General features: G+C 40.7%; 1 protein-coding gene across 1 annotated transcript in view; it reads right to left on the minus strand.

Moving 5' to 3' along the window:
• Nucleotides 1-3,001: 3,001 nt before the first annotated feature.
• Nucleotides 3,002-12,009, minus strand: part of PRMT8 (protein arginine methyltransferase 8) — a 161,807-nt gene continuing 152,799 nt past the window's right edge. The window contains exons 9-10 of the mRNA XM_021001647.1: nucleotides 4,633-4,754; nucleotides 3,002-3,504 (exon numbers count right to left, since the gene is read on the minus strand). Coding sequence (XP_020857306.1) covers nucleotides 3,421-3,504; nucleotides 4,633-4,754 — 206 coding nt within the window. The 3' untranslated portion in view covers nucleotides 3,002-3,420. The remainder of the gene's footprint in view (nucleotides 3,505-4,632; nucleotides 4,755-12,009) is intronic.

Genomic DNA, 12,009 nt, shown 5'->3' on the forward strand with positions numbered 1-12,009 from the left:
GCTTTAGGGGACTCCCATATTGCTATTCAGCAGAGAAGATATGGACTTTAACAATTCTGTGCCAAGGAGGTTACATGCACTTATTCAACTAGAAGTGCCAAGGAAGTTCCAAACTTTCTATAGTTCTCAGAGAGTGGACCTCTTTCTGTAGGACAGTGATAACATTACATAGTGGGGCAAGGCTACTGTGGCACAATGATAAGAGTGATTAGATTAGATACCTGAAGTTAGGAATGCCTGAGTTCAAATCCAGCCTCAGAAACTTACTAGTAGTGTGATTCTGGGCAAGTCATTTGCACTCTGTGCCTCTGTTTACTCGTGAAAAATAGAGATAATAATAGCATCTACCTCCCAGGATTATTGGGAGGCTATAATGGCATAATATTTGTGAAGTTCTTTGCAAACCTTAAAGCACTATATAAATGCTAGCTATCATTATTATTATGACAATCAAACAAACATGATCTGGGAATGCAATTAAGAGGCATTAAGAGCAGTCAGGTGCAAAGACCTGATAGTCCTCCTATACTTAGCTTGGCCAGGCCACATCTGAAGTCATATGTTCAGTTCAGGGTATTATCATTATTATTATTATTATTCGTCACCTTTTGGTGAGGCAATTGGGGTTAAGTGACTTGCCCAGGGTCACACAGCTAGTAAGTGTCAGGTATCTGAGGTTGGATTTGAACTCAGGTCCTCCCTACTCCAAGGCCAGAGCTCTATCCACTGCACCACCTAGCTGCCCCTCAGGGTATTAATTTTGAGAAATGCAACACGCTTCTTACTCTGTCTGCCCCTCCTCTGCTGCTCAGAGGCATAGGGTTTGGGTTCTAGTGAACTAACAGGTGCAATGCAGAAGGACAAAGTCAGACAGGATACTAATATAAAATGGAAGCACTGATTCTTGCCAGGGCTGGCTGCTGAATCCACTCACTTTGCTATGTGATGCCAAGGCCAGAAGCATTCAAAAGTCCTCACCAATGACAACATAGCTGGAATCTGGGGAAGAAACAATTCTCCTAAGAGTCATTCCCCATCAGTTGCACATTCCTCTACTGTGAATCCAAGGTGCCAGCTTACTCCAGGACTTCTGTCTTTATAACTGATGGTCAGCCCTTTGGAAGTATGAAGTAAATATCTTGTGGAAACTTATTCAGACTACATTACCACTCACAGTCATAGAGAATGAAATAAAATCAAGCTATAGACATCTTAGAAGTTTTAGGTTCAGATTTAAACCCATATCTTAGAGTTTAGAAGAGCAGTGGGTTCATAGGCTCTTGGGAGTTGTTGCATTGTTTTTATTACACATTTTCCTTGTTATTAAGTACTGTAATTTTGCTTATTGAGTCTATGCTAAGACTAAAAACCAGCTTTATACTGTAAGCATGCATGTGTGTTCTACCCATTTTTAGAACTCCAATTCAAACCTCCCTAGGTTTCGCCACGGCACCCCCAGCCACCTAGAAAGTTGGCTACCTTGCTTAATCTACTACCAGATCTGGTTCTATATTCACATCAACTGAGGCAGACTCCAAAATACTATAGAAAGTGTGTCTAGAGAAGTCATAGGAGATCTGTGGAAAATGGTAAGAATATTGGAATCTGGAGTTAAGAAATAAGGGTTTGAATCCCCATTCTGCCACTTACTGGGCAAGTCATTTCTTTTCTCTGAGCTTTAGTTTCCTTATAGGAGAAATGGTGGGATTGGGCTAAATGATCCCCCAATGAATTTCCAACTTATTTGGGTCTTTTTTTCCCCCCACTTATTCAGTGCCTGCCACACATTAGGTACTCAGGCTTGCACATAAATGGACAAATTGACACTTGGAGGCAGATGCTTAAATCTCCAGGAAAATCATGGCAGCTGGGAAAGTGAAGAGGATATAAGAAAAGGAAGGAAAAACTCATTTTAATGGGGTAGAGTTATATGGAGCAAAACCCTCTTTCAAGGTCTTCCTTCATGAGTAAGTCAATTCAAGTGACTCTTATGGAAACTAACGTCCAATATGAATTTGAAGCTGATCCCACAGAGCATTTTCTTTAAGTTTCCAGAGAGTGAATGTACACACAACCGAGAAGCTCTTGTGTTTTGTTTTGTTGGATTTGGGGTTCTTTTGCTTTTAATAAGGTGAAGCAGCTTCCTGGCATGGTGCTTTCAAGGTCTCTCTGAAGAACTTTGGAACTTATTGTGTGACGTGAGAGACACTGGCACAGGACCGCCCAGCATGGCATGCCATTATCAAAGAAGGCGCTGTGCTCTATAAGCAGAACAGAACTGAAGTGGCTCACAAGAAAGGCAAGATGCACCCATTTAGAGAATCCACCCCAAATGTCCACATGGCCTATTTGTGCCTGGGCAATTAATCTGATCAGTCACTGTTGGACACACTGTAAAGTGACTCCAACATGGTGATGTCATTTTGGTCCTCTTCTAGAACAAAGGAAGCAGCTGATTTTCTATTGCTCTTTAAATCTCAAGGTTATCTAGGTTGGTCCTTTCTTCAAAACCTAAGGGTCAAGACATTTTGAACAAAGGATGCACTTTACTTCAGTCCATCTCACTTTCATCCATTTTTATTCAGTGCCCTCTAGACACAGTGGTACTATGCTAGGCACTAAGAGACAGGTCCGGTTAAAGGAAAACCAGTGCTGGTACAGATAACTTTCACTGGCAGCTTAACATCTGCTTAAGGGGAGAAACTAACCACAAACCAAATTCCTTATTCAAAAGCAACAGAACCCCCTCCAAGTGAGATATGTATATATATATATATATATATATATATATATATATATATATATATATATATATATATATATATATATGTATATATATATATATATGTATATATATGCACATATATACATACTTACATACCACTCTGCATTAATGTCTAGATATACCCACTTGATTGTATATGCATGCATATACAGGCATATGTGGATATATAAATTAATATATATGTTGCACACACACACCACAGATAGACAGATAATCTTGGTTAAGCTATCAAAGACACTATGTCTCTGCGTTTTAATGTAAACAGTCTGCCCTAATTGCCAGCAGCATGCAAAACTTGGAAGAGCCAGAGATTCACAGTTAAAGAATACAACTGGTATCCATCTTCAGGGGGGCTTTTGTTGGAGCACCAGCATCTCTTCGCCAATATGACCTTTAGGTTGGACTTTCAGAGCTGAGCTGGGGGTTCTTTTGAATCTCCAACATAGAGTAAGGCTTGCCGGGAGCCCCTTGAGGTGACCAAACTTCTGGGCCGAGATAACACACTGAGGTCCACTTGCGTAATCCTGCAAACAGATTTCCTTGGTGGGCAAATGCAGCAGATCAAGATGAGACAGTGCTTCTTTTTTTTCTTTTTTTCTTTTTTTTTTTTTACTTTCTGCAAATTCCTTTGTGTGCTAACGCATCTTGTAGTCATTAGATACAGATGTTTCACACAGCTGTCCCTTAAAGTCCAAGTCCACTGTGAAATCAAGGTCCCGCTGCCAAAAGAAAGAGAGAGAGAGAGAGAGAGAGAGAGAGAAAGATGAAAGGTCAATTCACCTTCTGCCCTTCAGAATTCATCAAATCTCTTCTGCACAGATAGGTACTTAGCTTTCTTACTCTTACGGCCTTGTAGGGAAAGGAAACCATGGCAAACACCCAATAACCTAGCCCTGCATCTTACCATCCTCACAAGAGGTTTATTCCAAAGTCTTTAAACTAAATCTTCTCTGCTGAAATGCAAATTTTATTGACAAATAGTATGGCCTGGCATATGGAGCCCTGGATTTGGCTGTAAGTGAGCTGGGCTATGATGTGAACTCAGATGCTTATTAGCTCTTTGACCTTAGACAAGTCACTAACTTCTCTGAGCATCCATTTCCTCATCTGAGAAATGAAGGGAATAATACTTCCCTACCTATGTCACAAGGTTGTTTTGAAGTTCATACATGTGAAACACAAACAAGATCATATGAGCGAAAGGGCTTTGTAGACTGGAAGCATCACAAGACTGGGAGCTGTTATTTCCTGCAGTAGGTCAGTGGTTCCCTCCTACCTGCTGAGTAAAGTTCAAACTTCTCTCCTGGTATTCAAAGCCCTCTACAATTTAGCCCTAACCTGCTTTTCAAATCTTATCTGATCACAACTTCTTTCTATAGACTTTACACTCAGACCATATTGGACTAATCCCTGTTTCCTAAACTTTCTCACTTCTGAGCCTCTGTTCAGGGTTCTTGCCATGCTTGTGATCTCATTGGCTCCCATGAATTCTATTACTATCTCTATGCTGATGATTCTGAAATCTATTTATCCAGACACAGAGAGGAAGGCTAGAGGAAAAGACCAGAAAAGTCTCTGAAGAAAGGTGCTTATTCTCAAGGGCAAAAGTGCCCAAGCCCATTCCTCTACTTCCATCAGCTATATTCAAGGGGAATTTCTTGCGGATTCCCTCCATGTCTCTTTCGATTGTGCTCTAGGTACTTAAAAACTCCTGCTGGTGATTCACTCTCTGCAATGAGGCCTAGCATGGGGATCTTTGTTGAAGTCCCCCTGAAGGAGCTTTTCCATCTTTTCCTCAACCTCCAGACCAGAGAGCCTGTCTTATAAGTTCCCTGTCCTGCACTCACCACATTTTTTGCATTTGGTTTCATTGAAATGGTCCCGTAGATCTCCTCACCCCTCCTGACAGTGAGATAATCTTCTAAGTAGAAAACTGTCTGCTTCCAGTGGGTGTAAGGAGCATCAGGGGCTGTGAGATAAACAAGAGAAACAAGAATGTAGCATGAGAGAAGGGACCTGAAAGACAGACAGACTCAGATAGACAGGCAGACAGACATGCATGCGTGCGTGCGTGCACACACACACACACACACACACACACACACACACACACACACACCCCCTGTGGAAGAGTTTTAACCCAAGGCTCTTCCTGAACATATCCTGGCACTTAATACTGCCTTACCAACACTCTCTCCCATCCTAAGGGTAACCACTGCCTGTAGGATGGACTCTGGCAACCCAAAGCCCCTAGTCTGACACCTTAGTCAGCCCTGCCCACTACTAGCAATGCCTCATGCCAAAAAAGATGCCTTCTTTCCTATGGTACCCATCAGAATTCTTAATTCCATACCTTCAGAGCATCCCACTTAGGAATATGGAGGAAAGCAATCAGATTTACTTTATTCACACTGAATTGTGAATGGCTGTTAGCCCTCCTCCCCCCTTCCCCCTTCCTCCCCCTTCCTCCCCCTTCTTTTAAACTCTCCCGACATCTGCTTAACCCAAAATGGTATAATTGGTAGAATTTTAATTGAAATGATAAAGAGAAATGGAGAATTTCAGAAAGTGTGTAGGACAGGCTTGGGAGTAAGAGATCTTTCACATATATTCTTTATAATTCTTTAATGTATACCCCACAGGATAAATTCACATCTGAGTAAGAGTGGTCCTGATTTAATCCCCTAAAGCTACCTATCCTGCTGTGCCCATACACTGGAAAGAACATTGGATCAGAGGACCTAGATTAAAATTCCACTGCCCTTATCCTGTTGAAAGAATGTTGCATTGGAAATTAAAACCTCTATGTTGAATGAATGACTGAATTATAAGCAAATCTCACCTATAAGGTTTGGACTTCAAAACTGGAATAAAATTAGAATCTCAGCTCTGCCACTTACTGCCTATGTTACCCTATAAATGTTACTTAGACTATCTCTATGCTCATTGGCCAGGGGTCCTCAAACTTGCAGATATTTGAATAAAATGGCAGTTGGGGAAAAAGTGCTTCAATTGGATTAAACAACCTAAGAGAACCTCTTAACCTTTGTGAGTTGGAATTTTTAAAAATATATTTTGATAATTTTATTTCCATTTAACTTGTCTCTTTCTTTTTTTAATCTTATGTATTTTATCTAATGCGTTTAAAAACAATGTTCTGAGAAGGAGGCCATAGGCTTAAGCAGTTTGCTGAAGCACTCTACAACAACAAAAAAAAAGTTTGAGAACCCCTGTTCAAAGATTTCTTTTAGTTAGAAATTTAACATCCAATAAATCACAGCAAGAGTTGTTAGGAGAGCAAATGAGATAGTAGACTAAATTGTCTGGAACCAGCCTTCCCAATCACAACTAACCTGTACTAGCCAGACTCATGACCAGCACTACTCCTGGGCCTTCATCCCAGCCTCTAACTTTTTTGACTATGTGAAAGAAAGTTTCCACCCTTACCACCTCCAACTCTGGCTCATAACTTACTTATTCCACACCACACAGTGATGACATTACCAATTTGACAACTCAATTGGAGACATTCGAGTCTATTATCTTGCTGTGATCAGACATCTGTTGGAGAGCTTGCCTTTTCACAGGACCACCTACATCAACATCATGCAGGGATTTGACTCAGTTCCTTGCACAAATGAATGCTAAATTCCAACAGGAACTTAATTAGATGGCTATTTTGGAGTCCAGACCTTATAGGCAAGACTTCCTTTTAATTCAGTTATTCATTCAACATTTATTAAATACTTACTGCTTAAAGGAAAGTGGATTTCTTGAAAAAGAGTTCTGGAAATCCAGGCTTTGCTAAGGCCCATTGGGATTCAAATGGAGCTACTTGAGTATGCCCTAAAACCAAATCACTCTGACTCTCACTGATAATAATAATAATGATCAGCCCAAGCCTTGACTGGTTATTGTTCAGGGTTTGACAGCTCAGAGTGAGTATAAATACCAATTGTTTATGTTCAGGGCCCCAGAACCCCTGAGGGTCTTCCCCTCCCAGATAGTTTTTTTTTAATAGGTAAAAGAGGCCATTTGGGGCTTCATTTCTTACCTAGCCTTAATCCCTGAAAGAGTGTTGCCTCAGACTAACTGAGACCTGGGAAAAACCTTAGCTTAAAAATGCCAAGGTCTCCCACTGCACCAGGGCCAACTCCAGTCATCCTGATCTATATCTTGCCACTTGACCTAGATGGCTCTGGAGGAGAGAGTGAAGCTGGTAACTTTGCACAGCTCTGCTTCACTCAAATCCAATTCATTTGCAAGTCAAGACATCACCTTCCTGATGTCATTAGTCCTCTTTGAGAATGAAGAAAATACAACAACAAATACCTACAATGTGCAAGGGTAGGTTTTGTAATAATATACACAGTGATAAAAGATTCCCTTCCTGTCCTCCAGGAGCTTAGATAAGATACCGATGTATCCATATTATTGGTTTCTCTACTTAAAGAATTCCGATTTCATAAATATGCTTATTTTTTTTTGCTGAGCAGATTCCAATGCCTCTAGTCTTCATGAACTGCTGTGGTCCAAAAATAAAATAAAATCATCCCCTAGTAGGGATTCATCTGTCGATGAGGCCTTTTCAGTATTTAATTAGGTTAGCCTTCAGACAGTCAAACACGAAGTCCTGGGCTTGCACTTGAAACCTGATCAGCTCTGCAGAGCTTGTGAAAGCATGTGTTCTGTGATTACCTTCACACCATGCTGAGCTATTGGAGGAAGACCTTGGTGGAAGTACACAGATGAGAACAAAATATATGTTGATAATCATTTAAGATCAATTGAGCCCCAATAAGGGCCAAAAACCTGAATTAATCTTTTTCTCTCTGAGTGAACTAAAAACACTCCTTCCTGTGTCAGCAAATTCCAGGACCAGATGGAACTGACCAGCATTCTTCCTGTTAGTTATCACTAAGCCCAGGATGCCTGGGACCAGACACTCTCTTGAATAATGGGACTCTTCTTATCTTGGTCTATAATTTCAATTGACACTTTTACATTCTCCTATTTTATTGTATTTACAACCTATTCAATTAAGAAAATTCCTTTCCTGTGCTATATGTTAAAAAAAAACATATAGAGGCTGTATTTTTTTGTAACACAGACATCCTGAGTCTGATCATTCTAAACTGTATAAAACCTCCCTCATTTTGCTTAATCTTGGAATCAGAATCACGTTCTGGCTTCCGAGTACATGACTCGATAGCTAAAAGGGAATAAACTGTATAATCATGTATCACCTAACTTGTTTGCCTTCTTTAACCGAACTTTCAGGTCGACAATGTAAAAGAGAATTGATTGTAAAACTCTATCAGATTAGATGAAGTGGCTCTTCTTTCTGAGATCAGGGAAGGCTTCATGGGTGAGGTGGCGTATACTGTATGTGATGCATCACTAGCTGTGGTGTAGCGGGGGAAGCACGGGAGCCAGAGCAGAAGGCTCTGGGTTCACATCCCAGCTCTGTTACTTTCTATCACCATGGCTGTCAATAAGTTATTTCCTTGCTCTGTAAAACAACAGAAATTCAGAATTTACAAGTTCAAGGGGCACTCAGGAGCCTTCCAATGGGACCCAGAGGGAGCTAAATGTTGCAGTGGATGGAGCATGGACCTGGAGTCAAGAAAACCTAATTCAAATGCTGAGTAGTTGGTTGATTCTGGGAAAGTCACATCCCATTCTATGCCTTTATTTCAAGGCAGCCCACTCCATTTTGGACACTTTTCTTGACATCCACCCAAAATTGGTCTCTGCAATTTCCACATTGTTCCCTGGTTCTGCTTTTCAAGGCCAAATAGAACAAATAAAATCACTCCTTTATATGACAGCCTTTCAAATACTTTAATATATATTCCCTATTGAATCTTCTCTTCTCCAGGCTAAACGCACTGAGTTTCTTCAACGTATCCTTATGTGACATGGATTCAAGGCCCTTCCCCACCTCTTCTGGACACTCTCCAGTTTATCAATGTCATTCTCAAACTGTGTCACCCAGAACCGAACACAATACTCCAGATGACACTGATAGGGTATGGCAGGAGTGTCACCTCCTGATTCCTGGGAGCTATGCCTCTCCTAATGTAGCCTGAGATAACATTAGTTGTTTGAGACCACCACCTCACACTGCTGACTCATTAAGCTTGCAGTGCACCAGGACGACCAGATCATTTTTAAAACAACTGCTGTCTAGCTATTCCTCCCTTATCTTGGAGTGGCGAAGTTGATTCTTGAAACCTAAGCATAAGAGTTTACATTTATTCCTTACACTAGATGCTTCATCTCTATCCATGACTTTGTAATGGTTGTCTCCCATGCCTAGAAGGCTCTCCCTCTTCACCTACACTTCTTAGAAGCCTTGGCTGTTCATTCTACCTCAGCAGCATCTTTCATATAAACCCCTTTCTCTCCTCTGACACCATCACTGCTTTGGTTCAGGCCCTTATCACCTCATGCCTTATGCTTTCTGATTGATCTCCCTGGCACAAGTCATGCCCCACTTCAATTTACTCAGCTATCAAAGTGATCTTTCTAAAGCATAGATCTAGCCATGTCTTGCCGTTGAACTCCAATGATCCTGGAGAAGAGAGTGAGGCTGATGATTTTGCACTTAAATCCAGTTCGCTTTCAAGCCAAGACATCAACCTCCTGATTTTATCGGTCATCTTTGAGAATGAAGTATGAACAACAATCTAATCGTATCAACCTGGCCCATGCCATTCAATAAACTCCAGTATTATCTCCAAGATCAAACATAAAACCCTCTGTTTGGCTTTTAAAATCCTTCATAACCTGGCTTTCTCCTATCTTACTCATCCCCATGTACTCTGTGTTCCAGTTGACGCTGGCCTCCTTGCTTCTTCCTGCCATAAGATAATCCATTTCCTGATTCTGGGCATACCCTGTGGCTGTCCATCAGGCCCGGAGCTCTCTTCCTCCTCATCCTCACCTCTGGCTTCTGTCAAGTCTCAGCCAAAAACCTACCTTCTGTAAGAAATCTTTTCTAATTCCCTTTAATGTTGGTGTCTTCCCTCTATTGATTATCTCCAATTTATTCCATCCATATCTTGTTTGTGTGTTGTCTCCTCTATTAAATTGTGAGCTTCTTGACAGCAGGGACTATTTTTTTGCCTTTCTTTGTGATCCCTGACCTTAGCACAGTGCCCAGTATATAATAGGTGCTTAATGAACATTTACTGATTTATTTAATGATTTACTTTGAGACTGAGATCAAGGGCTACTTACTTCTTGTGGGAGATCTTTCTGGGTCCCCTCCCCCAACCCCTTTAAAGTTGCCTACTGTTTACACTGAATACATCATATATACACAGGGGTTTTTTTTGTCTCCACCATTAGAACATAAGTTCCTTGAGGGTAGAGATTGACTTTTTCTTTTCATATCCCCTACACTTTGTTCCTATGCCAGTCAGAATCTGGTACATAATAAGTACTTAATAAATGTTTGTTGACTGCTTGATTTAATTTCATCTTATTAGATCCAGCCCTGTCAAGATCTTTTTGTATACTTACTGTATCATTCACTGTGTTCATTTTCCCTCCCTGTTTGGCATCAAATATCAAATATGTTAAATGAGAAAGTTGGAGTAGATAGTTTCTGAGGTTCCTTCCACCTCTAAATTTTATGATCTTGATTAGGAACTCTTGGGGAAGCTAGGTGGCATAGTGGATAGAGTGACTAGACTGGAGTCAAGAAAATCTGAGTTGAAATCCAACCTATGTGACCCTGAGTAAGTCACTTAACCCTGTTGACCTGTTTCCTCATCTGTAAAATGAACTGGAGAGGGAAATCACAAACCGCTCCAGTATCTCTGCCAAGAAAACTCCAAATGAGGTCACAAAGAGTGGGACATGACTAAAAAATGACTGAATAACAATTGCACATAAAGTTCTTTGGGGGCAAATACGGTTGCATTTTTCTCATATAACCCAACAATCTGGTATATATATTCTAGTAGGTGCTGAACAAAAGCTTATTGACTAACAGATTGAGTGTGAGTTGCAGTTGTCTTATTACAAGAGTTCAGTGCTGGTAGATTTGATCATATTTATGTTGGCAATGGTTGGGATCATAGGAATATTCCAAGTGTGGGCAGGGTTTACTGGCACACCTGTGGTTGAGGTAATGATTCTATTCTTCCATGTCCTTTGCAAGGAACTGGTTCAATCAACTGACGGTGTTTGGATAGGACAACAGGCGTCCTTCAGCTTATAAATCTACGTGGATATAAATGAAAACATCAAGAGGAGTGCATATGTGTAAAAGGAAGATGAATATATATATGTATGTGTATACATATATATACACATATTTACATATGTGCAAATATATGTATATGTAAAATGACATAGCAATATAAATGGGAAGAGCAACACCAAAAACAATTTAAATTGAATGCTGCCAAATTAAGTTTAGTCCCAAATAGCAGCCATGAGAAAGTCCTTCTCTTGCTTCTTTGCCCAGGTAGGGGACTGTGAGTGTGGAATACTGCATATAATACCAGACTTTTTGTTAGGTTGGTTAAATTTGCCAAACTAGTTTTTCCTCTCTTTTTTATTATTTACCATGAAGAATGGCTCTCTGTGCGGAGTAAGAGGAGGGACATATTAGGAAATGTAGGTAGCATAATAACAATACATATCAATTAAAATTTTTGTACCAAACGAAATCCACCTGCTCCCAGCCCCCTTCTCTGCCAATGGATTGGTAAAAAGTTCCCCCAAAGACAGTCCTGTCTTAGGCTCTGTGTTGAGAATTACTCAAGGAATGATTGACAGTACTATCCACCCCCATCCACCACCTACACCAGCTCAGACAGACAGGTGTCTTTCCTGCTCTTTAAAACCTTCAAACAAGAAGATTCAAGCAGCCTCTTTCCATCATCCATTATGATGCCCCATGAGAATTTAAGAAATGCTTCACTGGGCTCAGACCCAGTTCTTACTCAGCCTAGACAGAATGCTCTTTCTGGAAGAGGCACAGAATGCAGTGGGGGAGGGGGGGCATGGTTCAATTACATTTAATCCAGCAAACATTAAGTGCTTTGCATGTAGTTGTCCTTGTGGATGTCACCTTCAAAAATCAGACTTTTAGTACTTTATAGTTTACAAAACATTTCTCGTGCATGACTTCATCTGTTCCTCACAAGCAGAGATTTAACCAGGGCCAGGCAAATGGGACTTAGAATCAGGGCAGGGGAAGCTGC

This window comes from Phascolarctos cinereus, unplaced genomic scaffold, assembly GCF_003287225.1.
Source record: "Phascolarctos cinereus isolate Bilbo 61053 unplaced genomic scaffold, phaCin_HiC Scaffold_1;HRSCAF=81, whole genome shotgun sequence".
NCBI classification, from domain to species: domain Eukaryota; kingdom Metazoa; phylum Chordata; class Mammalia; order Diprotodontia; family Phascolarctidae; genus Phascolarctos; species Phascolarctos cinereus.